Consider the following 27384-nt stretch of genomic DNA (forward strand, 5'->3'; position numbering starts at 1 on the left):
TGACTGGAACCTGTACGGCTTGATTGCTAGAGTATACATGTATGTATGATACATGATGCTGGATTTTACATACCGTAGAAAACTGTCGGTTTTTCCGGTTATCTTCAGCTTATGTTATTAATTAATGATTTTCGAGTTTACTCGTCGCATCGCATAATAATTGTATTTTTCTTCACATGTTTCGATTCCTACAACTCCCGGTCTGAAATCTGTGACCATTTCTCAAATTCGTACTGTATTGGAAGACAGAAATTGAATTGAGAATCGTCAGGTCAAATTTGTGATGGTAAAAATATAATTTGATATTTGATCGAAAATAAGAATACGACTGGGTGAAGTGTTAAGTTTGAAAGTGATCTTGCGCACTCGTAATTGCCTTATCAGTCGTACCGAAAGTACCTATTATTTTTTATGCACTTTGTGCCGTGATATCGTAGCTGCATCAATCATTTGTTACCTATATCTACAACTTGTACGAATTCTTAGTGTGGAATATCATCTCTTAATTCATCGTGCGTTAATAGCTGGTTATCCATTAATAGATGTACACAATAGAAATTATTTCGCAGAATACGAAGAGAATTAAAAAAATATGATTTCAGATCAATCGAAGTAACTGTACGTAAATGTTTTACAAATAATACTCCATTTTTATGATTTCCTTAAAAATAAAAACACATTACGATTGTCCTAAAAGAGCCAAAAATGATTTGTTAAAAATCCCAAAAACTGAAATATAAAAATTCTCGGAGCCTGAAAATTTCTTTTGATTAGAGCTAAAAAAGGTCACCATTGAATTCGGGCTATAATTCGAAATAGGAATTTCCAATATTATCACATGAGGGTAACATTTTGCAGGAATTATCTTACAAAGTACGCAATAATAAAGCTGGAAAATATTTTATTTATCACTTTGGAAGAACTTTTATTTGATTCAAAAAAGATTTTTTATTTTGTTCAATTAACAAAAACAAATATTTCATAACTGCATTATACATACATATAAGATACTGGGATGTACAATTTCACACAAAATCCCGTAGAACAAGAAGTACTGATAATTAATACCCGCTATTACATTATGAATATTGATAGACATATGATAATGTTTTCGTGGATAATGAACCTGTAGTTTCATTTTCATTTTAATTATATGTTAAAATAATTATTGCTCGTGTATTTATTAAGTATTTTGGTATATCAACAATCTATCATAACGATTCATCACAAACCGCATTATAGAAATGCAAAACTCGATAAGATAATTATCATATAAAGGGTTGTATAAATTAAAAATATATAAATTCTTCTTACATCTAATACATCGATATCATGGAATCTCAAATATGCACCATATAAGTATGTATATCATCAACATACGCTTCAAGATTTACTCTTCATTTTAAAGTACGCATAAAAAATTTGCGTATTTGTGAAACATAACGCATAACGAAGAGTTAGAATACTTAGAGAATATATAGATATCGACATGAATAGTAATAAGACGTGTTAACCTGTTGACGGCAGTTTGGGGACTTCAAATAAGGAATTAATTGAACTTATTTATAAATTTCACGTCTGACAAAAAGTCGACTTGAAATGATACATTCCCGCCGTTAACAGGTTAAACAGATTAAAAACAGGCAAATTAATTGCTTAGTAGGTAAAGTGTAGTGAATATAATAATACAAATAACAATTTTAACAACAAAGTAACAATAAAGTAAATTCGAAAGTTTGGTGAAACTACGAGTAAGAAAACTGCGATAAATCGTGCCAAGCTCAAACGTTTCCTGGTTGATTAACAACTCTGCTGCCCGAATTAATCCTGCACTATGATTTAAGGTACCATTAATCGTTTTCAAAAATTCCTTACATCTCAATTCAAGGTAGAAAGAAACCCCAAGTTTTTGTGCAGCCAAGGTTAAACTTGTGGCGATATATAATTTTAAAAAAAGAAATTCATGTTGAAAATATCGCTGAAAAAAAATGGGTTATTCCTCGGTATATTAACGGCGAGTGCAACCGTCGTTTCGGTCGCCGCATCAGCTGCGACACCCCGATACACGAATAGTCATTTGGTGAGTAAAGCACTGACGTTGAAATCTTCCAGAACTTTATTGATGTTTTCTTTGACCCTTGCCTCGATGACCGGTGCCACTTTCCAACGCAGGGTGCTTGCCATCCAGGATGAAATCTTTGACGCCAACCAATTCAAACCTCCCAGACCCGTTACATGGGCTTCAACGTCGCTGTAAAAAATATTAAGAAATTTCTTCCTCTAACCTGGGTTGATGCCTACAGTTTTTCAAACTGAGGTGCAGTTATTTCACTAATTTCTGCCCATACTTTTAACGTAAATTTCGTTCCGATTCCTTGGCAAACGCTTTGAATTTAATTTTGTATTATACTGCAATTTTCTCACATCAAGATTTCAACAGTTGCCTTCATCGAAATTTCCTCCATTTCACTGAACATTAACTACTAAAGAAAGTTACTAAATGACAGAGATAAATCGAGAAGCACTGCAAAAGAGTTGAAGAAAATAGAAAAGTAATGCAAAGGAATCACCAAGTGTTGTGAAAAAACACAGAGTCTACATTGCAGAGAAGTTGAGCAAAAATTCGCACTGGTTTTATCTAAATAATTTTGTAACTTTTCTCGGCAACGCGTCTATTCGCAAATATCAATAAAAAAAAATATATATATATATTTATTCAGAGGAAGACTTCAAAAAATTCAAAAAGTCAATATGAAACCACCTCGACTATCGACATATTAGAAAACGGCGTAGTCTGTAGATACCTGATGTTTGTAATCTTGAAATCTGCCAAACGGATCTTTACGTCCTGGTCCTTTTTATCGAGGACAAACTTGAAGAGAGCCTCATTACGACCGACGGTTGTCTGTATAGCGCCTGTCGGTCCAACGTCCATCAACTTCGCCTCGTAATGGTCGTAAGAGATCTGCAAATATGGAATCATCCGTGATCCAAATTCATTACAAGTTTCGCCTTTTAAATTTCACTCAATCTCGATGCATTATTCTCGCGAGAACTTGCGAACCTTGAGCTCTGCCAGACCGACTGTCCCAAATATAACGATATTTCCATCCTCGACTGCGATACTGACGTTGCCCTTCCTGGATATCGTGGCCAGATTCTGGAAGATGCCATTCCTCGCAGTGAAACGACCCGTCGTCACAACTCCAGCTAATTTCTTTGTAAAAGAAGCATCGATGTCCGGTGTCGGTATGGTTGAGACTTTGAGTTCGTTGATTCGGTTATTCGCGTTGGCGAGAATTTTATCGAATATATCGTTTGTCACCACATTCACCGCTTTGCTGTGCTCCCTGTAAAAAGCAGTATTTTTATTATCATTTTAGAGCATTCTACGTTACCTAGATAACTCTCTTGGATAAATTATCCTCATCCCATATCTTTTATAGAGATACTGTGACTTAAGGTAATCTCCATCTTTTTTCACGATACAGAAATAAGATAACTGCTTTCCAAGGAAACCAAATATATCTTTTTCAATCAGTAAAACATTCAGTTCTTTTAGAAAAAAGAATGAGAACATTGTGATAATTAATAACTTCTTTAATTTATATCGTTATCTTTTTTACTACGCAGATGAAAATGAGGATAATTTAATTTCTTAAACAGATAGCAGACATGAGAAACTATCTTTCGTGATATGTAGATGAATTTTCGTTCGGACAATATTATATTCATCTACGTGATAATACTCATTATTTTGCACTACGGAGGGATAGTTTTACTTAGCTGACTATTTCTTGTTTGATTATACTTACGTTATGGCATCGACTAAATCAGACTCGCCTTGGAGAAGATCGCAGGCAGATAATTCAACGATAACTTCATCGAGCTCCATTTTGAGCAAGTGATTCAAGCGACTGGTGAGATCCATCCACAAGTGAGCACCCAAGGTATCAGCTTAGAATAAAATGAGTAATGAGTCAGAAGAAAGACGACGGAAATAACACAAGCGGATTACCAAATACTTAGTGCGTTTAGTATATTTATTCTTATTACTGAACGGAAATACAAAAAGCCGAAGACTCAGGTGCGTTGTACGATATCTTTGAGTATTATTTTATTGGTATTATTTTACAAAACAGGCTTGGCTTTTTCCGGAAATCATATTTCGTAAACATGTGTTTAAAAATGAATGTGCTTTTTCAATGAGTGTGAAAATCAATAATAAATCAAGAGACTCTGTCCACCGCCTAAAAAAACTTAATGAGTATTTAAGAAATGTAAAAAAGAGTCATAATGTACATCAACAAACGAATGTTGCGAGTATAATGGATTCGAGGATTGAAATATTGATCTAAAATTACCCATTTTCAAACTGTAGTTTTAAATCTCTCAAATATTGTTTAATCTCTAGTATTCACGTTCATGATCTTTGACACAAACGATGAATCACGGACGGTGGTGAAAAAAAAAATGGTACAATCAAAATGTGATTAAAATTATGCCACTGAACTATTCTCGGGAATCGACGTTTACTCACAAAGTTCATCCCTGTCGAGTTGACCGCTTATCTCGCCCTCGCTATCGCGATACGTAGTTTTTATGAGAACTTTCTCCGGTTTATACTCGATGGCGTAGCTGTTGTTGGTCAGGAAACAGTCCTCTATTGGATAAACTCCGATTGACCCTTTTGCCTTAACATTTTTAAAAATTATTCTGCGCGAAAAAACACGCAGAGTATAAATCAATTCTTGTGTCTCAAATTTGTCCGAAGTACAGCACACGTTGATTTGAACGAAATTCTTAATTTTCGAAAATTAAACATCACGGTGACATGTTGTTTTAAAAAGTTGCCCATCAGTTTTTAATAATATTTTTAGTGATTGATAATAAAACGAGAATTATCATAAAATAGAAAATAGTCTTATAAACCAATCCAATTTGCATTCATTTTAGTAACCGTGAGATCGTTTAGCAATGAACGGCAATTCACTTTTTATTGCAAAATACTTACGAAATTTGACCAGATGTGGTCAAAGGCAGAAAAGCGTTAAGGGCAGTGTTTTGCACGAAAAATTCTCCCGATACCTCCAAATCACCGACGTCGATTTCAGCTGCCAAGAAGAGGAACTCGAATCGCGCGGTTACGCCGGTAAACCGGAAATCCGGCTCACGCAGAAGTTTGAGGTTCGTCAACTCTCTAATTGGAATTATACGAATTAAATCAATTACGATTTATCAACGTCCAGGTTTTTTCAAACTCATTTCATCTCACTGATTACTAATAAATTCCGGTTGTTCCACAGAAATTGACAAATTGTAATTCTTTTTCTTATCAATCTGGAGCTACTCCATTTTTGAAAAACAATTCGATTCAAGTTAACATTCACATACGAAATATAATGCAATAAAAATTGCAGGCCAAACAACCGCTGGAAACGAAGACATTTCGCGTGATATTTGACAGCCATTATCTTAACAACATGTTAATGACGTTAAATTCGAGGCGTTTACCCATGAAATTAATATTTGGTTTTTACAGATATTTCTGCAACTTCTTCCAATCACCCCATCAAATTATTGCGCTCTCAATTCCCGACGCGCCGAATTTGATTTTTTTTTAGTCCCAAGAATTTAAGAAGAAATAATATTCTAATTATAAATACTCACTATCCAAGTGATTCACTTACACGTGTGTGTCTCCCTTAACGGTGAAGAATACGTCCTTGAGAGGGTGCTGCTTAGCCGGGGCATTGCTCCATATTGATCGTCGCACAGCAGCATTCGTAAACGACTGAATTAATTAAAAACACGCTTTATTAGGATGCAAAATTTGAATCTATGCTTGGCTGTTGCCGCAAACCCTCTGTTGAAAATTTTAGTACAATATACCCTCGTAATCATCGTCTCGATAGTCTCCTTGGTCCATTCGATGGCCTGAGCGAGGTCCGGATTTTGTACTACAAAAACAAAGGAAAAAATCGAACAGAGAATAAAAGCCTGATGGTCTCTACTTTGCTAACCGAGCCACGGTTTCGAAATTTCGCAACGCTTCACGGAGGAATTTCCTTTGCCTACGGTGGTTCGTTGCAACTAAGGGTGTTGCAGCTACTCTAATGCTTTATACTGATATTCCTATTGTTGATAATAATATCATGGTCAGGGAACTCGGGAAAAATCATTCTCGGAGTTCTGCCGGAAAATATTACGACTTGCAGCATATCCTATGTAAGGATTACAAATCAAAGTTCCGCATGGGGATCTTTGCCTTGACTGCTTCAGAACGGAAAAAATTACACGGACACGAATCTCGAGATCGAATTGAAAAATCGTCATAATACCTGTTGAATTTTTCTCTGTAACATTGAAAAAAATAACGTCAACAACAAAAGAAAATCGGAAGAAGCAATGACCAGAAAGTCTTTCAAGATTTCCTGCCACGGTTTTTCATTACGAGGTATAAAAAACCTTGGATTCTGAGTCTACGAATTTTCTTATCTTGCAGGGAGTGAGTATCCAATGAACTAGAGATATGCGATTGATAAATTTAGAATACCTGGCCACTCCATGCAACCGTGTAACATATGCCGAAATGCGCTTTGATCAAACATCAAAACCACGAGCACTCGAATAAGGCTTAATTTTTTACTTATCGTTAATCGCCTAAACTGACGCTCGAGCTGTGATTGCAAGATTTACTGGAATGCATTTACGGATAAAAAGATTGCGATGCGTCACGTTTCGGCAATGAAAATCATCATGAAAGAACAATTATAAAATACGGGAGTGTTTTATGCCAGCCTGTCGTACGTTTAATTCATTCAAACTGTTAACCGAAAGTGCACACTGGTCGGTACAGTCGTTTTATCGCCTTAGCGTCCCAGAAATTCCAGAATGATGTATCGGTGATTGAAACCACTAGCCTACAGACAATAGTTCGTGTAATTGGATAGATTTCTGGTAGTTCAAAGACGGACTAGTTTCTTTCTAACTTCTTTTGTTCTATCTGTTGAATTTCGTAACGGTGAATAATCATACCTTTGAGCACGTCCATCCTTGTTCTTCGGCTTGTCAAAACCGCCTACAACACAGATGTTCACGTTGCCCACGTCGCGGTATTTTCAGGGATATACACCACATGTGACAGCCGCGTGTCACGTTACTACGCTCTTCGAATGAACGTCTAGTCTACCAATCAGGACTTATCCACCGCCGACAGACTCATCCGAGAATTTTCATTCATCGTCAGTCGCTCAATCTTTCTCCGATTCATCCTACGGTAGTCCAATCATAAATCATCTGCGTTACCGATGATGAATCGCTTTCACACAAGGTTCTGCGATATCTGGTCATTTTGTTCACACCGATAAGCCTTCAATTGTTGACTTTTCATTATCGATCCGGTTGATCACTCTTTTCATTCAGCGTACATTACCAACCGTTTGCCTTTTCATAATATAATGCGCTTAGTTCCGTAGCTACCGAGAGATAGCGCTATAACTCTAGTCTAGAAAGGCGGTTTTTGCTGGGTCGATGTAGATATCGGGTTTATCCGGCTTTGGCCGCTTCGGTTCAGTTCGTCGATGTATCTTCGTGTGTTGTTTTCGAGTCCCTAGTGGAGTTTACAGGTGTGAAAGCCAAAATACACCAAACTATAGTCTGCGTCACGCGTACTGTTGTCTGGTGAAGTTCGAAAAACGGTTTTGATTGGTTGTATTTTTGGACAGAGGTTAGTGGGATTAGGTTATGTCATTCTCGAACCGTAACCTGTTTTTAAATGTCTATTCATTCCCGCTGCGTGCACGCTGCACGAATTGCGATTGGAATGCATCGACTGTAAGCGTGGACTACGACTTGAAAGAGAAAGACTAGCTGACGAGGATATTATGGCTTGAGTTGGCACTACTCGAAACATGTGAAATACGGAAGAATGTTCCTCACGCAGCGCAAGATGAAACAAGCCGCGTTTTTCATCGTATGCGTTCTATTGGGTGAGTACGCACTCTTCAATATGCGTCTATTCGCCGTTTTTTTTATCGAAACCGCGCCGCCTCTTGCGGTGTCACCTTGCATTGTCAAGTCTCTGATATTGTTGGGGCATGTTGACTTCAACAATCAAGGTATGAAGATTAATTGCTTGGCTATTGATACAACTGTTACAAACCCAAAGAACACCAAATGATACCAATTTCAATAATACTTCGCCAGCACCTGAGAACCAACCTTCTGACTTCGCAAACTTGTTATTCTGTATAAATAAATACTACAATGAAGATTATTATTGCGCACACACAGAAACCCATTCATATTTGTATTATGTCTAGATCCACAGCTGGTAATTTGAAATATCGGTCATATGTGCAGCAAAACACGGTTCGGAGTCACTTCAGAATCGAATCTAACTTTCACTTGAAGACTAACCGACAGAGTGCTTGCATTTACCGTGTTAAAAAATCAAACTACGAACGGTTCCTAGTCGTTTGATGATTTTTTTGTGAAAATAATATAAACGAACAATTCTATTTGATTCTAGTTACGACACGGAATCAATATACACTTTACATTCTATGTTGATCATTCAACAGGTTCTTCACATCAATCTTTGTAACATTTTGCGCATTTCGTCATTTAACAAATAATTCATTTTTTTGTTCAATTGTTTGCGTTCATTCTTAGAATATCAGTCGACAACATTTTTGTTTGTACATGCAGACTTATCTCTCGAAAACTATACACGGAAACTACAACTAACATTTAAGTATTCGCAAAGTGGAAAAGGCACATTTGCTGCATAGCAACGAATTTGAAAGTTACTCCGTTTTGCGATCAAGTCGAAAAATCTATTCTTTATGTGAGTAAAAATGTAGAGTACAAACACTTTTTTTGCCTGTATACTAGCAATTTTCACATTTTGTCTCCTAAAGCTCTGACAATTTTTTTCCTATGAATAAAACAGGAATCTAAATACTTCTACTAATACACATTTACATACACAAATTTAAAATGCAATTAATTTCTTAATACTTTCAATAGTGACTGTCAGCATTACATTTTTGTTTCGTCAATCTGCCAGTCATACTAGTAATGCAATAATCGTAGTTATTGTGTCACAAAAAATAATAATAAGACAAGTTATCTTATCAGAAACAATTTGAACTCGCTTGCTTGCTAGTATAGCTGTTGACCTTGAATTCAATTAATATTTATGCTGCCATAAGCTTGTAAGAAATTTAAACAAGACGTCAAAACGATTTGAAATAAAGAAACGGTCTATTGCACAGTTATAGGCTTTTACAAAGGCTGGGCAAAGACTGAGGAAGAACAATCTTTCAATGATAAACGGCTCCGCCAAATCAAGCAAAACGAGGACAGTTTGAACGAGATTGAACCTGAAGCTATTGAAAAGATGATGGAGATGGATAATGATGTTCCTTACATTGAGATAAATGATCTTCAAGAAGCAAATACTAGGATTCGTGAACTTGAGGATAAACTCCATCGGATCGAAGCAAAAATCGAAAGCCGAGTACCTAAAAATTTCCCGACTGTTAAATTTTTGAATTACAAGAATCGAAAGCGAATTCTAGTCACTGGAGGGGCTGGTTTCGTTGGCTCGCATCTCGTTGATCGCCTAATGCTTGCCGGGCACGAAGTCATTGTCGCAGATAATTTTTTCACGGGTAGAAAACGAAACGTCGAGCACTGGGTGGGCCACGAAAATTTTGAACTGGTTCATCATGATATTGTTAGACCTCTTTACTTAGAGGTGGACGAAATTTATCACTTAGCTAGTCCTGCAAGTCCACCGCATTATATGCATAATCCAGTAAAGACAATTAAGACTAACACCGTTGGGACTATAAATATGTTAGGTGAGAAAAAAAGTCTCTGACAACCCAGGATCCTAATTCTTTTATAAAAACGTTAGCATTCCTTTTATATGATTAAATGTTTCAGGACTGGCGAAAAGAGTTGGTGCTAGGGTCCTTATTGCTAGTACATCAGAGGTTTATGGCGATCCTGACGAACATCCTCAGTCTGAAACATATTGGGGCCATGTTAATCCTATTGGTAAGTGAGAAAAAAATGAAAACCCAAAGTAACTGCAAGACCGAATCTTGATGTAGAATATTTTTGTATTTTATACTTGTATTTCAATCTATGGTACTCCAAGCGTTTGTGAATCTATTATTTAATTAAATCATACATTTTATAAATAAGTTTCATTATACATCTTTAGCAGTCAGAGATTTTAGTGGACGAAACAAGACATGTTAAAGTACCTCATCTTGAATATAACAGAGCAGCCTTCAATTGTTCGAAAACACATTAGCGAAAAGATCAAATTTCTAAACTTAGGACCCAGAGCCTGTTATGACGAGGGTAAGCGGGTAGCCGAAACGTTGAGCTACGCCTACATGAGACAGGAAGGAGTGTCAGTCCGCGTAGCTCGCATTTTCAACACCTTTGGTCCACGGATGCACATGAACGATGGCAGAGTTGTGTCAAATTTCATTTTGCAGGCCTTGCAAAATGATTCCATCACAATTTACGGAAACGGAAAACAAACACGCTCGTTTCAGTACGTCTCTGACTTGGTTGATGGACTGGTGGCCCTGATGGGATCGAATTACACTTTGCCAGTAAACATAGGAAATCCCATTGAACATACAATCGAAGGTATTACGAGTTTTCAGTAATAAATATCACTGAGATCAAGTTTTGCTGTACATCCTTCAGTTGGACATTCATGCCGGAATGTTCTACACTTTCAGAGTTCGCCTCAATGATAAAAGAACTGGTTGGAGGGACCAGTAAAATCGTGGAGCTTGCGGCAGTTGAGGACGATCCGCAGAGAAGAAAACCGGACATTTCAAGAGCGAAAAAGTATTTGGACTGGGAGCCAAAAGTTCCATTGTCCGAGGGTCTTGAACAGACGGTTGCGTATTTTAGGAAAGAATTACAGAGGACGAAACACTCACAGAAAGATGAATTTGAAACAAAGACAAAGGCGTCGTTGAAGAACGACCACGACATAATCGAACAGTTGTAAAAATTTTTGAGTGAATAGAGCAGGACGACAGAAAATTCATGAATGATCATGATGCCATCTTCACTTTAGATGGACAAACCATTATGTGCCAAATAATGCGCCGTCCAACGACACTAAATCCGATTGAAAAATAAAAAATATTCAATTCTGTCAATACCCACCGAGGATTTGACCCTAATCTGCTATGCTCGTAATTTTAGTCGTAATCTCTCGTTTTTAACAATACCGTCATATATTTCGAGCGACATGGACAATGTAACTGATTTGGAGAATGATTTTTCCCCTAAGGAGGATATTTAGTACGTCTATTCGACTTGAGTGTACGGTACGTAATCGAAAGTGACGTCATATTAGAAATACATTTTTGAGCTTCAAACATTAATAATCAAAATGACGACTGAATTATTAAAGTCACAAAACCAATTCTTTTTAATTACTATTGAGAATTTGAGCGTACTGCTTCTAAATTAGTTGGACAACCACACAACTGTGTCGACGTTGCTTTCGATTTAAGAATTGACATCTCGTGTGATACTTTTCATATATTCTGGTCGTAAGAACAATTTTATCTTTTTTTTTTTATAAATCCTCATCTGTTAGGTACTCTTGACTTAATTTTGCATAAATGTAACGTGTAAAGTGAATTTGAGGTTAAATCAAGAACAAATTAATCAAGACTTGTAATATATTGTATATTGTGCGTTGTATAATAAATAGCGTATATTTAAACTGATCGTTTGTAAAAATACACAAAGTACCTCGAAGCGGACACAGCTCATGAAAAATTCCGTACAGCAAGAGAGACTCATAAGTACCGTTAGTTCTGTCAGTAAATATTCGAAACTACCCATGATTAACGGAAACTAAGTTTTATGAAAGTCATTGTTTCGACTCGTTGGTGAAAAGTGTAATTGAGTAAACTTAATGAGAAGTGTTGTACACATAGTTGGCTTAATCATATCAATTAGGCAATTCAATACAAATTAGAATTGTGGATCTGCGGGCATGTTATTTTACGATAATTTAATGAACAAACGCACCGCTAAAAAGTCGACAGAGTCTGTTATTCGGGGTCAATTTTTTGGTGACAAATTTCTGCTTTGTCACTTCAAAACTTCCTGAGAAATGTTTAAATTCAATATACACTGGACTGAAGCTTGTCCGAGAAATTGTGTTATTTCAAATTTCGTACTAAAAAGCGTTGATGACCCTAAATAGCTGAACTTTCAGTGAGGCGAAAGTAAATAATGATCCAATTAGCTTAGTATTTATAAATAAAAAATTTTTGAACAATAATTCACCACGATTGAATTTTGTAGACACAAATGCAATGCCTGTTTGAAACTATTTCGCGATTTTTTACGCCAAGAGACACATTGTCTTACCAACAATTGCATGGTAGTTCCGGCAATAAACGCCAGATGTCGCGTCGTTCTCGTTGATGAAAATTGCCAGCTTCTAAATATATCACGTATCTTCGATTACGCGCCAGTATCGAAAAAGTTAGTGGTTATATTGTGTATGGCGGAAAAGACGTTGATTCGGTCGCGAAAGGTCCTTCGGAGGGGACGACGGGCTCGGTCAGAGTCGCAATTATAAAGTAGTACATGTATGTACATTATGGAAGCTTTAAGTGAAGTTTAAATCCGAAACAAATAGACATCTGCAAATTTTGATAATATGGATGATTATCCTTGGTCTCCAATACCAGATCACAAAAGGCACGATCATCAAAAGTAAACAGGAGACGATGTGTGCAATATCCGCTGACTAGATATTATCAGTCGCAAATGCAGTTAATGTCCGATGACGATGATTTGAAAAGCATGCGATGCGGCTAGCTCAAAATATGAGGACACGAAATATTACGAGCTTCGTAAGTTGAGGCCCCTCTTTCAGGAATGGTTTCAAAAGAGTCTGAAAGATACGTATGTGTAGATGTACAGCCATGTAGTTCGCGGCGAACAATGTGCATCCTGCATTCTTGCACGGATAGATACAAATTAAAGAATTGAGCTTGCGAGCAATTGGTGTCGGTGGCGAGGAGAGACACCAACTTATTTAAAGGGGGATATTGAGTGTAATGGGTGACGCGTGGGCCTTGACAGGGCGCGCGTGGTCGTCGTCCCGGTGAACGAGACCCCGACTAACGTTCCTAGTTGTAATCACTCCATCCGGGATACTGCGCCTTCACCATTGACACGATGAAGACACTAAGGCGTCGCCGGAGATGATCTAACCGCCTCCGCTCTCTACGATCCCTCTGCTTAAGAGGCATAAAAAGTAATCGGCTTCGCGAGATTGCAATCTGCACTTCGCTTCCTTTGCCTGTTCGGGTTTTTAATGGTGCCATTGGTGCCGCTATAACTTGTGAGTGTTTTTCGACAAAATTTCGCAATCAGAGTGTAAAGAGCAAAATCAAGTTGAATGGATCAATATGCCGAGTTTTTCATTGGTATTATCACAGGACCACGTGACAGATTTCAAGGTTAGTGCTATTAATCTGGCGAAAAATGGGTCGTTTTTGATTATTTTAAATTAAAACGTTCGAAATTATTAAACTTCGATGGTTATGTTATGGGCTCAGTTTGTTCACCATAGAGATATCCACACATGACTTGAAAAAAATTTTCAAGTGGTTGTCACCAGAGTTGATCAGAACAGATATTTGTAAGTAAGGTGCAACAATTCGTCAAGAATTGTATTTGCGCTTTATAAGTGGAGCAAATTTTTATGAGTTTTATTCAGACGATTTGTGGGAATATGGTCGTCGAGTAAAATGAGCATATAACATCAGAATTAGATCGAATACACCAGAGTTTAATCAACAGTCTAATTGTAAAACCCTTTATCAAATCGTTGATACCTCAACTTATGTTTTTAAAATTTCCTCAGATTATTGCATTAATATCATTGGTGCAGATAACATTGCTGGAGATTTCATGAACGTTTAGTTTGTCTCTTTTCCTAATCTTTTATTCATACAGTGAGGCCTATCCTGAAGTAAAAATTTTTTCACAGAGTAAATTATTGCAATACTGTTTTTCAAGGTGAGGTTGACTCCTTCTCACACGAAAGGGAGCTGTAATTTTAATATCCTAGGAAATTTGTCCACTGACTAGCACGGGGGATAAAAAGGCAAATGAATGTTTTGAGCGCGTGATGAAAATTCCGGCTCGAGAAGCGGGTGTGGAGTTTTCTCTGTGCGGGAAACGCCAGCTCGTTTCATAATCCCGGCTTGGAAGGAATACATACATACGTGTGTGGGTATAATAACGTGTAATGTACGTCGAGTCTATTTTACTTTTGGCTCTTTGAGCCAGCAGCAGTCGTCTACCTGTGAATATAATCCTGCGGGAATGGAAACTCTGCAGACTTCAAAGAATCTTCGTTGTGTATACATATAAATGCGGCGAGACGCAGAGACGGACTCGTGGTTAATGATTGCTATCACATTTTATATGGAAAGTATAAATAACTACCAATGCGTTATCCCGTAGGATATTGTGAATAGTAAACGTAGAAATACAGGAATCGTAGTTATTCTGAGATATCGTTATTGAATGCAAGATTCCCGGAGTTTCAATTATTCCGCTATAACTTAAGATCCGTGTCGAATTCTACATAACAGACGATGTCACATTTGATCAGATTTTTCATAAAATTTCGAGAACTCGTTTGATATACAACTTTAGAAGATTTTCATCTCGGAGACATGTTTAAACATTGACCGCGATTTCCTAGTATTGTAACGTATTCAACCTTGTAGGGAAATTCGACTTGTAAAAGAGTCCAACATCGATGGCTTCGACGAACATTCGTTCCTTGGATGGTTAAAATTGACCTATAATCGATATGATTTTTATTCTGGCAAACTTGGACACTTTATTTTGATTTATGCAAAACTTGAACATGCAGCTTGACGTGTTCAGAATATACACTTACATTTTAATATACATACGTACAAAACTATTTCAGTGTTTGAACATCTAAAGCTGTTCAAAGTTTGGGTTCTGGAAATCTGAACAAGATACCCAGCCAATTATCAACTGGAAATTTTCTACCACAAAAATTACCCCTTTTCTCTTGGTCAATTTTGATTTCCCAAGAAACGAACGTTCGTTGCAATCGTTGATTTCAAACGTCTTTAGTGGTTAAACTATTTATCAATTTAGAGTAAAAATTGAAACGAGATTCGCGTATTTTAATTTCGACAGTATTTCGCTAATTATTCAGGAGTCGACTCGCACCGGTTTTCGCTTTGTGGCAGTCTGGCAACCTGGACGTTTGAGACTGAGACTGTAGGTGGTCCAGGAACGATCGCTTGTCAGCTGATTCAGCATCAAACGGCGGGGCGAGCTGGCAGGCAGACTGGCGGCCGAGCTCCAGCCAGGAAAAAAGAGGAATGCCCGACTGATTGTGAGCCAGCGAACTGGCGTAGGTAAGATCCTGAGTTCGGCCACCCAACCGACTCGGATCTCGAACCCCCGAGTACCAAGAAACAGCAAAAGTTTCGAGCAAAGGGCATCGGATGCTGGGCCTACCACGGAGGCGAAGGACTCCCGGGATAAACTCTTCTTCTCATCCCTTGAACAGTCACCTCTTTCGCACATTATTCTACCTCCATTGTGTTGTGCTTCCTTTGTTTGGACCTACAATTTTCATCATCTTTCATCTGCATGCGAGAAGGTAAACAGTTTTGGGTTAGGATCGAAAAGTAGACGGAAGAGAGTTGTGAGAATGGTCAAATGGTAGAATAGAACCATGACATTTATTTTAGCGACGAAGATGGCGATGGGAAACGTGATAAAGTGAAAAAGTTTGAAACGTAAGCTGTGTTCTCCAAATGTAACAAGAGTAAAAATTTCATAGTTGCGCTGGAATGTGGAAAATTGTAAAACCGTGATTTAACCTACAGCAACACGAATACGATGATATTTTTAAATTCTACGTCACTGTCCATCCACTGATGATGCCTCTGATATGATATTCTAGGCAGTTTATTGCCACGGTTCTACATTTCGGACTTCCAAATTTTTAGTTTTTCGATTGCATACGTGTAGAATATTGAACTAATAATATTTTCGAAGCTTCTGATTCTACGTACTTATACCTATATTTCATACCCATTCTGTTGAGAATTTGGAAAAAAATTTAAAGCGTAGTAACAAAATTCGAACCAACATTGCATAGCCGATGTTACAGAATATGTTTGAAATACGAACAACGTTGTAATTTACCTGACCCTATGCCTTGCGGAATTTCACGCTTTGTATCCATCTCTGATACACAAGCTCGAATTTACAAAGATAACGTTCAAAACTGTAATACTTTTTTACGGTGCAAGAGTACTATTCCAATTTCACAGAGTACTTACAGCTTGGGCAAAGGTTATAGGTACTCACGATATGAAATATCGCGATTGAATCGATTCTTCAGTTACTTGTGAATATACCTATGTAAGGGGAAAAGTATTTCTATCTCAAAATATAACGGAATGCGGAGGAACAAAGTTATAAACTTTACGAGGTAGCATAAAAGTCGAGCGTATCCCTTTCTCTCTGTACATTTGCGTGGAATATGATGCTACTGCATGTTTGTCGGTGAATATTCTAAAACTTCTCAAACGAGAACTATTCACCCGTTTCAGTCTGTGTATAGGTTATCCCTTTAACTATTGGGGACGAGAGAAGAAAAAGAAGAGAAAACGAACGTCGTACGGTCAGCCTACAAAATTACTTTGAAACTGCTTTATAGCTTCCCTGGCTCTGAGGTGGTTGAAAAAAATGCTGCGGTTGACCTTCCTTTCCATGAAATAAGGAGAAAAAGTACACCTACGGCCAGGTGACACACGTCCCATGATAACCTTTATCGCACGGTCAACGCATCGAGGGGTCCCTTCGTAACTCGATAGTCCTGCGGGTAAAACGAGACTTGGAAGTGGAAATATTGCGGTGGATGATCAGCGAGTGCTCAATTTTCGACGAAGGGAATTCCTCATTCAACGAATCTCGATACATGATGAGGACAGCTCGTAAAATGGGAAGATTCCGTTTCTCCAAGTTCAATCGCAGCACCTCCCAAATGTTGGCTACTTTGCGTTAGCTGTGAATGTTAGAATATTACTATCAAGCGTGATTGCAATTGTGCCTAACTGATGAAAATCGATTTTCTATCAATTTTGGCAGCGGTGATCTTTGTTAGAAAACATTGAAGAAAAATTTCAATCGAAAAAAATTTACTTGCTCGAAATGGTACCAGTATTACTTTCATCGCATCTTAATTATTTTATTGTTAGGGTCGGTATAAGAAGTGCGCCAAAGTCTCTCACCTTTGTGCAAGGTTTCAACATCTTTACCAATCCATACTTCGAATCAATGAAAAACAGTTTATTACCGAAAACTGGTTGATACATTTACAAATTACTAACGGAAATGATTAATCAATTCTTGGCCGTAAAGTCCGTTCAACACAATACTCAAAAAACTGTTCACTCTTTTTCTAATACCTAAGAATATCGCGAACATTTTATACTCACATAATCTTTATGGATCTGCGAAAGAACAAGAATAATTCAAGCTTTCATATCTCTACTCAAGTTCATACCTACGCATAGTCTTGTTTCACTTGGATATAGCGCGAGGTGAAGTTAGGAAGGAACGTCGTGAAAAATCGCACGTAGATATCAAGATCCTCATCGCGAATATATTTCACTATACGACACGATTAGCCTCTTAATTAATCTTTGCCGACCTCGACGACCGCCACACAGGAACATACGTGACATACCGTCAAAGTGTTCACGGAATTCGCTTCGATTGACTCATTCCTTTAAAAGGTATAAGACAGAATTCATGTAGAGTACGAGCTGCAGTTCCTGTGTCATTCACCCGAGCCTTATTCTCGACGTCTATCTGAACCCAACACACTGGATATACCTACTCTAAAAAGTGTTCATACTCGTCCTCCTAATTGACTGTTCAAATCGTGACCACATTACCATTTAATGGTCTCTTTCGGCGGCGTTCGTTTATACGTGCAGTTGCCTCATAGTGTCCAAATGTAACCATGCATGCATGCATGCCTTTCAATACCCAAACGCATTGCCGACGACAAGAATTTAGATTCTGCAGACATTTCAATGAGCTGATATTTCCTTTCCTCCCTTCATATCACTATTGAATTATCGAGGTAAATAGCATGAAAAAATAGGCCAGTTTGACCGTACAACGAGATTCGAAGTTAATCCTTCCGCGAATGCAGAGAATTCCGCGAGTCAATGGAAGCTGTTACTATTGGATACTTTCGAAAAATATGTGGAGTCGAGATCTCGTGATGAAAACTGATCAGCCAATTGCCGCACGAATTGCATCGGCGAGGGCGTGATTCGTTGCAGTTTTATTATACCCTCGTCAGTCTTCGTATACTTAAGAAACTAATGGAGGACTCCCCTATTTCCTAACGCCGGCGAAGTCATGGGGATCGTATAAAACGAGCGTACGTGCTTTGGATATCTTCGCGCCAAGTTGCCAGAGCTGGAAGGATCTTTCGACCCGTTCGTCACGTTCTAGGTGGCCTCTCAATATTTATATACCCACACAATGCCCACGAATACACACTGCTTCAGACCTGAGGAAAACAACCTCAGGTTCTAGCACTTTCTCCGTAGATAAAAATGCGCTGATGAAGTTCCAATTTCCACTGACCATGTCTTTTTGCACCTCTCAGATTAGCCAATTCTCAAGTCTGACGCTGAAGTACGGCCAGGAAGAAAAAGAAAGATTTAGAGAGCCAGTCTGTTGGCAGAGAGAACGAGTCGGACAGGTACCTAATTAAGCGTGATGTAGAAGCAAAGAGAAACAATAGAATGGAATGGAATAGAATAGAGTTTTTATTATGTCCCGAGAAAGGAGCCCCGAGGAATAGTAGGAAGTGTATTAATTACACAGTGATTATCATAGTGAAATTATAATAAAAGCAGACTACGTGCAGTAGCTGGTGATGATTTGGCGTGGTATACGGGGTGGTATATAAAAATGTGACGTAGACTTCCGTAGACTATAGTTTGGTGACAATACAATATTTGGTGTCCATCTAACATCATCTAATTTCAAATTTCCAAATTGACCACCAAAAATGTTCTATGACACTCCACTCCTGCCAATTTTGCTGAATAATAACACCAACATTTTGTACAGTATTGTCATCAGAATTTGAGTTCCCCTAATTGGACAATAGTAAAACAAAGTTGTCGAAGTGAGACGTACAAACTGACGGCGACCTTACTCGAACAATCTGAAGAAACGACTCATCCCAGGAACAAATCGTAAAATTTATCATTGGTTTCTTCAGTTTATTATCCCCAAACCCCACTGAAATACTGATCATTAAACTAGGTAGCGAGTTCGACCATTCGAAACTTAAAGTACCTGCACGAAAGGTGAAACGACAGTGAATGATCGAAGCATTCGAAAAGGCAGAGACTTTGAACAAGGAAGAGAAGAAGCATAAGGTCGAAAGTTCACGGTCAGTGATGTAGTAGAGTCCATTCACAGTTAAATTGTAGATGGCGATTTTGAGATTAACCCAAACTTTGCAATTCTCTTCAGAGGAGAATTACCACCATCTGCAACATTCGTGGAGAAGTTAGCCAGCCGCAACGAAGTCTGTATCCACTATGTTCATCCTGCTACCTTTTCGTAATAACCTAACCGCAAGCTGTGTACCCGTTGCCTTCAACTCCCAAGCGGCGCCCCGGCCTGGAATGAGGTTCCGGGCTGAAATGACGTCAAGACAGAAAAGCCCAGCGTACACTTCCGGCGTTTCGGAAAGATTGAGTAAATCGGTTCACCAAATCACCCCTTCGGGACCATAAGACTCCTGCACTGCACCTCGTATACCTATGTGTATATAATATACACTCGCCGGAAACGAGTAGCGTTACACGTGTGTCTGAACGATGAGCACACGCGCATTTCAAACGCCTGCCTGAAACTACACTGTGTCTGTGTTTCTGCACAAACTGCTTATACATGCATACATTTATTTACCCGCACGAGTGGTCCGCCGTATTTTCCGTCTACATTATGCATGGCGAAGCCTGCCTCTTGCGGATGGACGAGATGCCGCAGCCCAGAAGAGACTTGAGGCTTTGCTCCGCTTGACACACTTCTTCGGTGATCGTATTCAAGGCGCTTTTGTTTCTTTCATTTTTTTTTTTTTTCAATTGTTCCGGAAATGAAAAGTCCTACTTCAACAACGAGTTTCAAGCTCTGAAAAATTACATCATACCGTTTTCAGTGAAATCTTTGTGATGGAATTTAATATATTTGCTGATCATCTGTGACGAAAAACTCGCTTTGACTCGTATAATAAGGAAGTGTGACTTTCAATGTGAGCTAGAACGAATGCGCGTTGAGTTATTATCAGAATAATACAGTCCCATTTATTCGTATTGAAATTCACGCACGATAAGTGGTAATGAGTTCCATGGTTATTAAATCGCAGATAAAGAACAGAGAAACCAGTTCCAACTTGTCGACTATAAAACCCGGATATTGTGGCGTTGAAAACTTGATAAGAAATTCAACGCTTCTTATCACGATTTAATATTACTCTGTGGCTAATTGTTATGGAGTGAACGATAATGAACACTCTTGTTTACGTCATAATTTGCCACTGCACGTATACGACTTCTGGTAACCGGAATAAACGTAGAAAATATCAAGAATTTGTGGACGATAAACGGCTTCTTAAATAGTTACATCAATGGTTTATAGTCATTGTCGCATGTAAAATGCGGGAATGCTTTAACCTGGTGTAGAAAGTGGTTCAAGGATCTCGAGTCGAGGAAAGAAGAACGAAGCTTGGGAGGCGTTGAATTCCGTAACACGAACACCTCAGATCTCCCGAGCTTATGGTCTTCGGCACTCTTCACGATTGCATAAATTACTCAAACCAGTCTCGATGCATCCCTTTGTCCAGGGTCCTGCCTATATCATATTTTCAAATGATAATTAAATACGTGGGTATACCGGCTCGTGTTTTTCACGCGTTACAGTGTAGGTCGAGGCATTGGTGAATGGAGCCGAGAGCCAACTGCGCGATAATTTATTCCTGACCAAATAAACGACCACAGTAATAATAGTAAAGAAACAAAAGTAAAAGGAAATGAAAACATCGTGCACGGTGCTCGATTTCGGTGTGGTTCAATAACGTTCTTGAATTCCATAATCTTTCGTCTTGGGATTCATTGGGAGGAATTTTTCCACCGTGCAACGATGAAGAACTGATAGGATAGCCATGAGCGTGTTCAATTCTGCTGCTGCTGGGTATAAACAGGCACATTGTTCGACCTACGTGAGAGGCGATGGTCGACTACCTCTCTGCAAATATAGATTTTATGCGGAAAGTAAGCAAGTAACCAGAAAGTGTTGTACCTACGTGCAGCATGTCAATCCTCTTGTTTGCATTCAGAGGAAGGATACCCACGTTCATGGAAATCCGTGGACTACCAGAGTAGTTTGTGCGCAGCTTGCTCTCGGCTGCATGTTCTTGAGTTTTAAAGAGGTGGACGTCTGTTGAGTTTGTTTTGTACTGTTAACCAATTTTTAAATACGGCTCGCACCGGTCAGTGAAATCTTTCGAAATGCTGTCGAATCGTCGAGCTTATGTGAACTTCCTTATAACCACGTGAAATCTTTGCCAATCCCGTACAATTTTTCAAATTCCATGGAACGATTGAACTCATGTGAACTCTTCGGACTACATGACATCATTTGAAACGTTCATCAACTCTCCAGTTAGATGAAACCTTGCCAATTATTATGACACTATATGCGAACATTTTTTGATATCACCTGAAATCCTTTGAAAGCCGTAATATCATATGAAATCTTCAGAATTTGTTCGATGATGATACCAAAATTGAGGAGATTTGGTTACCGACTTGATGTATTTAATATCATACACATACTAACTTTTGATAAAATTCGTTCATCGTCACCTTGCTGCGTACCCAGGTAGACAAGAGAAAAACTTGAAAATGGACAAAACGTACCACGTTGAAAACAAATACTTGAAGATAAGTTCTCTTCATAAGTGGCAAAATCAACTTTGATCGGGCACCAGGACAGCGTCCCTTCCCTCAAATGCGAGTGGGGTAAAAGTGCGTCGAACGAAAGGTCGAAGAGACAATCTCGAGGTTGCAGGAAAAGTTGACGGCCTATTGAAGATAATATTTATTTTTACGAGTCTAATAAAATGTCGAACTGCGACGTCATCTTCACACCTTCCTGAACTTTATGAGCTGCGTATTTTCTGAAGATAAAAAAAGGAGGACTCACTGTTTGCGTGCCAGCGAGCCGAGGGGTATTGAAATTCCATCCGTGGCTACATTGATATCATGACCCCAGTGAACCTCCGGAATTTGACGGATCGATGTCAACGGGCATTGAACAATGCATTCCGCAATCGCTTCTACGGCAGTCAGTGTCTCTGATATACGCACACTTTATAGAAATTCAACCGTGTCAAGTCGATTCAATGGAAACAAACTCGAAGGTAGCAGAGTGTGAATAACTACGGCGATACGCGTAAAGAAAAAGCGATTTTTTACGTATTATGCAACGTAAATGAATGGTGTTATCGACTGTATCGTGACCCAGGCCGTGGGACGTAACTATTACATCAACTATTACATCAATTATAAATCCAGGCAACCCGGAAAATGAAAAGCTTACCCACGAGACAGCGAGGGTAGTGCTCTGAGGGGTGATCGAACCCCAAGGCACGGTACAAGGAGTGAACGCAAAGATGCCTGTGTCACTCAAGTACTCGCATTTAAAGTTCGAGGTGCCTTGATGGACATGTCGGAAGAATAAGACCATCCACGTACACTACCGAAATGTGGTAAATGCGCGAAAAATCTGTACCGCGCGCAGAGGGCGCCACCGGCAAGCGAAACGATCAAACTAAAAATCGGAGCGCTCGGCGCGAGGGAGCATTCCACAATTATCACCCAGCGCGACAGGTCGCTAAGCGGGACTCGGAGCAGCCGATACGTCCTGTAACAAATGGAATATTAACATTTATATATATTTTAGAGATGTGCGTGAAAATTGACAATAACGTGACGTAATGATGATTTTGCATAGAAAACGGGAGACTGTAACAAGAAAACAAGATAACAAGTCCAACATTTTGGCAAAGAAATACATGAAAAATATCCAAGCAAAAGGAAGAAAAAAAGCAAAGTGATTCTGAAATGTTGACGCACGATTACTAAAAATAGAGAACTTGTACTCACTGTCGAAGAACTTTTAGAGAAAATTAACAAGTTCGATTTGAATAATTGTACGTTTGTCGGAAAAATAAGAAAACTGTTTTTTATAAAATATTAAAACTTCCTTGTTGCAGTCCGATGGTTATACTCTGTTTAACGATTCAGCAAACAAGAGCGATATTTCACCGTCTCTCATTGCATTGCTTGATTCGCGGACTTCGGTAGTTATGTTGAAGTGCAAAAATGCATCCTATTCGTTATTTATAGCCACGTGCGTAGTGTGCACAAGTGAATAAATTAAAATCGACTAGCTAGCTCAAGCGCGTTTCATCCGAGCGTTGCCTATTTTCCGCCTTTTCCCGTTCCCGCCGTTCTGCATCCTGCAGTATTTTCAGTATTTATACGCATAGTGCCCGAAGCTACCGCTTCAAGATGCCGCTGTCAAAGTGCATTTTTCGAAGTCGCCTGCAGCTCGAGGCTCGTCGTGCACCATGTTAAATACGTAAGTCCTCGAAGGATCTCCGTCGACGAGACGACTGAGCCGAGATTTACGGGACGCGAGAGAAAAGGGTGAAATGTCACGTCTCTTACGGATCCAAGGAGATTTTTCGACTGCGTTTTTAACTGCCTTATACATGCCGGGGTCAGCGGCCCTCGACGACCCTGAGGACCCGACCGACTTGGCCTCGTGTATCGTTTCGAGGTAACATTTTATTCACTCCCTGATTTTACCCGAGAAGTTTATCGTATATTGCAAAACAGAAATGCCCGCTGCAGGGTTTAGCTCAAATCCAATTTGTATGTAAAAATGTAGCTCTCGGAATTCGTAGTTTTGATAACATGGGGAAGAAGTTATTCGTCGAGAATTAAATTCTCTGGAAAAATATACGCTGAGGAAAATCTGTTGCTATAACCGATCAAAAATTACAAGTCTATAAGTCTCAAAAGTCAATTTTATTCATCTTTAGACGTTTTGTGGCTTAGCCATTGACTTGACAGCCAAAATCGAATAACAAATTCAAAGGCAATTCAATTCTATGTAAAAATGTCTCTAGACCAAAGTCTGCAGCGACAACGATTCCGGCGTTATGGACCTTCGAAATTTAACTTTATGTTAAAATTCATCTTTAAATGTATATATCAGCTGAACCATTGACTTCACACATGAAAAAAAACCGTATGACACTTTTGTAGAAAACAAAATTCTCAACAAAATGCCTCGTAATATCAATTTCATAGAATTGAATACAGCTGAGTACAAACAATTTAAATAAAAAATCACCCCTTCCCTACGTTGCTTTGAAACGAATCACTCCGCTGCACATAATATTGTCAATATGTCCGCATACGATGCACGCGAATAACGCGCGATTGCGAAATTTGGAAAAGCTCCAATTTTCAATCCTCAATCATTTTCTCCGCGACCTTTTCGTCCTCGACTGCAGAGTCGCGAAACTTTCAAAGCCCTAAGCTTTTTCCTCCCTCTCTTCGACTTGAAAGTTGGGGTAAAAAATTCCGCAAGATCCCTTTCACACGCCCCAATTCTTCCCATCTTCGCACCCCCTTTCTTCCCCTCACCGTACTAAAGATGTACCTACCTCATACTCGATCCGCACCAGTTTTCTCAGCTGTTTACTTCAGCGGATTTTCCCACAGGGAATTAAACACTCCGCGCATTCGGCCAATCTTTATCGTTTGTTAAACTTTTTCCATGTATTATTCAATTTTATCATCATATTACCGGTGTGTGTTCGCCGCATAGATCCTCGATCCGCTTGATCATCGCGCAGTGATCTTTGCTCGCTTGACGTTTGCACAACTTTTGTTCTTTTTCGTATGTCTGTCTGCTCGTGGTTTGTACAATAATAACAACAAAGGATTTCGCTTTTTTGGTGCACAAAGTCGCGTGTTAAATCCTGAAATGAAAAATCACGATCCCCGTTAGCTCGTCTGTTGCAAGATTCGTAATTGCTGTAGTTTGCAACGCGTTATAGACAAAAGAATCTTGGGCTCGCGAGTAAAGATTTTGCGAATACAAAGGAACCACCGTAGAGTGAACACTTCCCAAAGCCAGTTGGAATTTTTGTTCACGATTGAAACACGAGCGTATTCACCTCGACGTTTTTTCCCTGATGGAAGTTACCGCATATTATAATATATTCCTTGTCTTGTTACCTCAGAAAGTCATTCATACGCACGACGAGATGCAGATTAACGGAATTCTCAGTCATTCACGTAACGCACATGATGGATGTTTTATGCAGTTCAGTTTGCAAAACTGAATCTCATTAGGATATGTCTGCATGTGTTGTATATCTACGTTGATGTGTATGTATATATGTAATATGTATATACGTGCCGTCGTTCGTTCACCGACGACAACTTTAGCACTCCGCGAATGTCAATAACTTCCTTATACTAACTTCATTGCTCACTTCGCTCTCGTAGGCCAATAAAAAGTGTCTGGTCGAAACAATTGCAAGATTCGTAATGCATAAATCGTCACTCCTTCGTTTAATGTTTCTCGGATATTAGCTGTATTGACAAAAGCATCGTGATCAAGAATTAGATGTAAAAATATGCGTCTCTGATATTTTGAAATTTACCGGCAGAGTTTCGGAGAAACAATAACCGTTTTATTTTTTTTATTTTTTTTTTTTTTTTCCAGAAGAATCATTAACCTTGTAAGACGTTATTTGCACGAAAAAAGACCATTCCTTAAATCAAGTTGTAAATCTAAGCGATTATTACTCCTTTCAGCTATTCGTGCAGATTAATACAAATGTAATTTTTTTTTTTCCTAAGATTCACACCGTCTTGGCTGTCTGTTCAGAAATATGTCTGTGAAGTACTTGGCGTTAGGTATACGTAGATACAACTTGCTTCCTTTGAGAGTATACGAACGGTACGGGATGCTGAGAAAATCGATGCCGCGGTCTATTTTTAGATTTGAGATCGTTTTCGACCGCTATTCAAATTAATTAATCCTCGCACGAAACAAATTAACTTTCGTGGTTACGGTATCCGCCTCCAGGACCGTGTGTTACAGCTTCTGTACCTAAATCAGCTGTAAAGTGTTTTGATATTCTGGGAACAGTAGATCTTGACGTTGAGCCGTGAAGCGAGATAATCTCGTGGATGAAGGAGGAAAAACGTTTCAAAGTCAAGCTTTACGTAACATCTGCATCAACACGCCTGAAATCTTTTTGGCATGTGCGTTATGTGTATGTAATCTAAAACCGGACGTAAGATTGTTTATAATCTCACGATTTCCAGGACACGATACGGATATCGTCTAAAATTAGATGTTTGGATTTTTGAACATTATTTTTACGGAAAATCTCACAGGCAGTGATTTAGTTCGGTATAGATATTATTTCATTTAAAATGTTCGGTCTAAATTATCACTCCTGCAAATAAACAAAAATTCACTCTCACCTGGACGTTTATCATTCCGCGATCGCCTTCAGCGTTGGAATTATGATTCGTCTCGTATGTTCTATACGAGTCATTCACTGAGGTGTCATCGGTGTTGCGGAAATAATGATCAGATTCGCGCTAAGGTGAGAAATTAATTCAAAGAGCAAAAAGCAATTGGGTGAAAAACACTAAATCTGAATGAAAAATAAATAATTCAAGACCGTATTTCTTAGAAGAATTTCGTCTTGACGCTAGCGAGTAAAATTCAGAAGACTTTTACATTTTCGATTATACTACTTACAAAAAAAGGACTTTATTAATTTTTGGGTATTTTTGTATTTTGAAGTGGCAACTATAAAAGAATCTTTCGAAATATTCGATTATATTGCTATGGCTACTTTTTTCAATACGAATGAAAATAAAAGTTGAATTTTTAAGTTCCACGCATCCTCGAAACGAGAAAGCTGAATTCTTTCAATTTCTTTCAAAATCAATTAAATTTTCTTTTTCAATTACAGACATAATTTATTGAAGCACAAAACGTGTCCCGATAAATTATGAATAAACCAAATCTGTATACAGGACTTGTATTAAATTCAACAATACAATAAAAAAACTTGCTTCTTTT

General features: G+C 38.5%; 2 protein-coding genes across 5 annotated transcripts; one reads left to right on the forward strand and one right to left on the reverse strand.

The window, feature by feature from the left end:
• Positions 1-1971: 1971 nt before the first annotated feature.
• LOC107218604 lies at positions 1972-7155 on the reverse strand. 2 transcript variants are annotated; one of them, XM_015656527.2, is made up of 9 exons: positions 7039-7155; positions 5893-5960; positions 5691-5794; positions 5015-5200; positions 4541-4716; positions 3816-3957; positions 3065-3350; positions 2805-2965; positions 1972-2251 (listed from the first exon to the last, which is right to left on the reverse strand). In XM_015656527.2, exons 1-9 carry the CDS (start codon positions 7052-7054, stop codon positions 2074-2076), a joined length of 1317 nt encoding a protein of 438 aa, XP_015512013.1. In that variant the 5' UTR covers positions 7055-7155; the 3' UTR covers positions 1972-2073. The 2 variants fall into 2 exon arrangements, with proteins under 2 accessions (XP_015512013.1, XP_046594563.1); XM_046738607.1 differs by lacking the exon at positions 5015-5200.
• A 379-nt stretch (positions 7156-7534) lies between these two features.
• LOC107218603 (UDP-glucuronic acid decarboxylase 1) lies at positions 7535-11782 on the forward strand. Of its 3 annotated transcripts, none has more exons than XM_046738606.1 (5): positions 7535-7991; positions 9288-9872; positions 9958-10071; positions 10360-10680; positions 10776-11782. In XM_046738606.1, the coding sequence occupies exons 1-5, from the start codon at positions 7931-7933 to the stop codon at positions 11051-11053; spliced, it is 1359 nt and encodes a 452-aa protein (XP_046594562.1). In that variant the 5' UTR covers positions 7535-7930; the 3' UTR covers positions 11054-11782. The 3 variants fall into 3 exon arrangements, with proteins under 3 accessions (XP_046594562.1, XP_015512010.1, XP_015512011.1); XM_015656524.2 differs by having other exon boundaries at positions 7536-7991; positions 9282-9872; XM_015656525.2 differs by lacking the exon at positions 7535-7991 and adding an exon at positions 8697-8851 and having other exon boundaries at positions 9282-9872.
• Positions 11783-27384: the final 15602 nt, after the last annotated feature.

This window comes from Neodiprion lecontei, chromosome 4 (assembly GCF_021901455.1).
Source record: "Neodiprion lecontei isolate iyNeoLeco1 chromosome 4, iyNeoLeco1.1, whole genome shotgun sequence".
In the NCBI taxonomy this organism is placed as follows: Eukaryota; Metazoa; Arthropoda; class Insecta; order Hymenoptera; family Diprionidae; genus Neodiprion; species Neodiprion lecontei.

Excerpts from the sequence above, each read along its gene's own strand:
- LOC107218604 (XM_015656527.2), bottom strand. Across the intron at positions 4,717-5,014 it reads ACCACATCTGGTCAAATTTC|AATAATTTTTAAAAATGTTA; the intron begins GTAAGTATTTTG and ends TTTTTCGCGCAG. Across the intron at positions 3,958-4,540 it reads ACTCGACAGGGATGAACTTT|CTGATACCTTGGGTGCTCAC; the intron begins GTGAGTAAACGT and ends TTTTATTCTAAG.
- LOC107218603 (XM_015656524.2), top strand. The coding sequence starts at position 7,931 with ATGTTCCTCACGCAGCGCAAGATGAAACAAGCCGCGTTTTTCATCGTA. Across the intron at positions 10,072-10,359 it reads GGGCCATGTTAATCCTATTG|GACCCAGAGCCTGTTATGAC; the intron begins GTAAGTGAGAAA and ends TTCTAAACTTAG. Across the intron at positions 10,681-10,775 it reads CATTGAACATACAATCGAAG|AGTTCGCCTCAATGATAAAA; the intron begins GTATTACGAGTT and ends CTACACTTTCAG.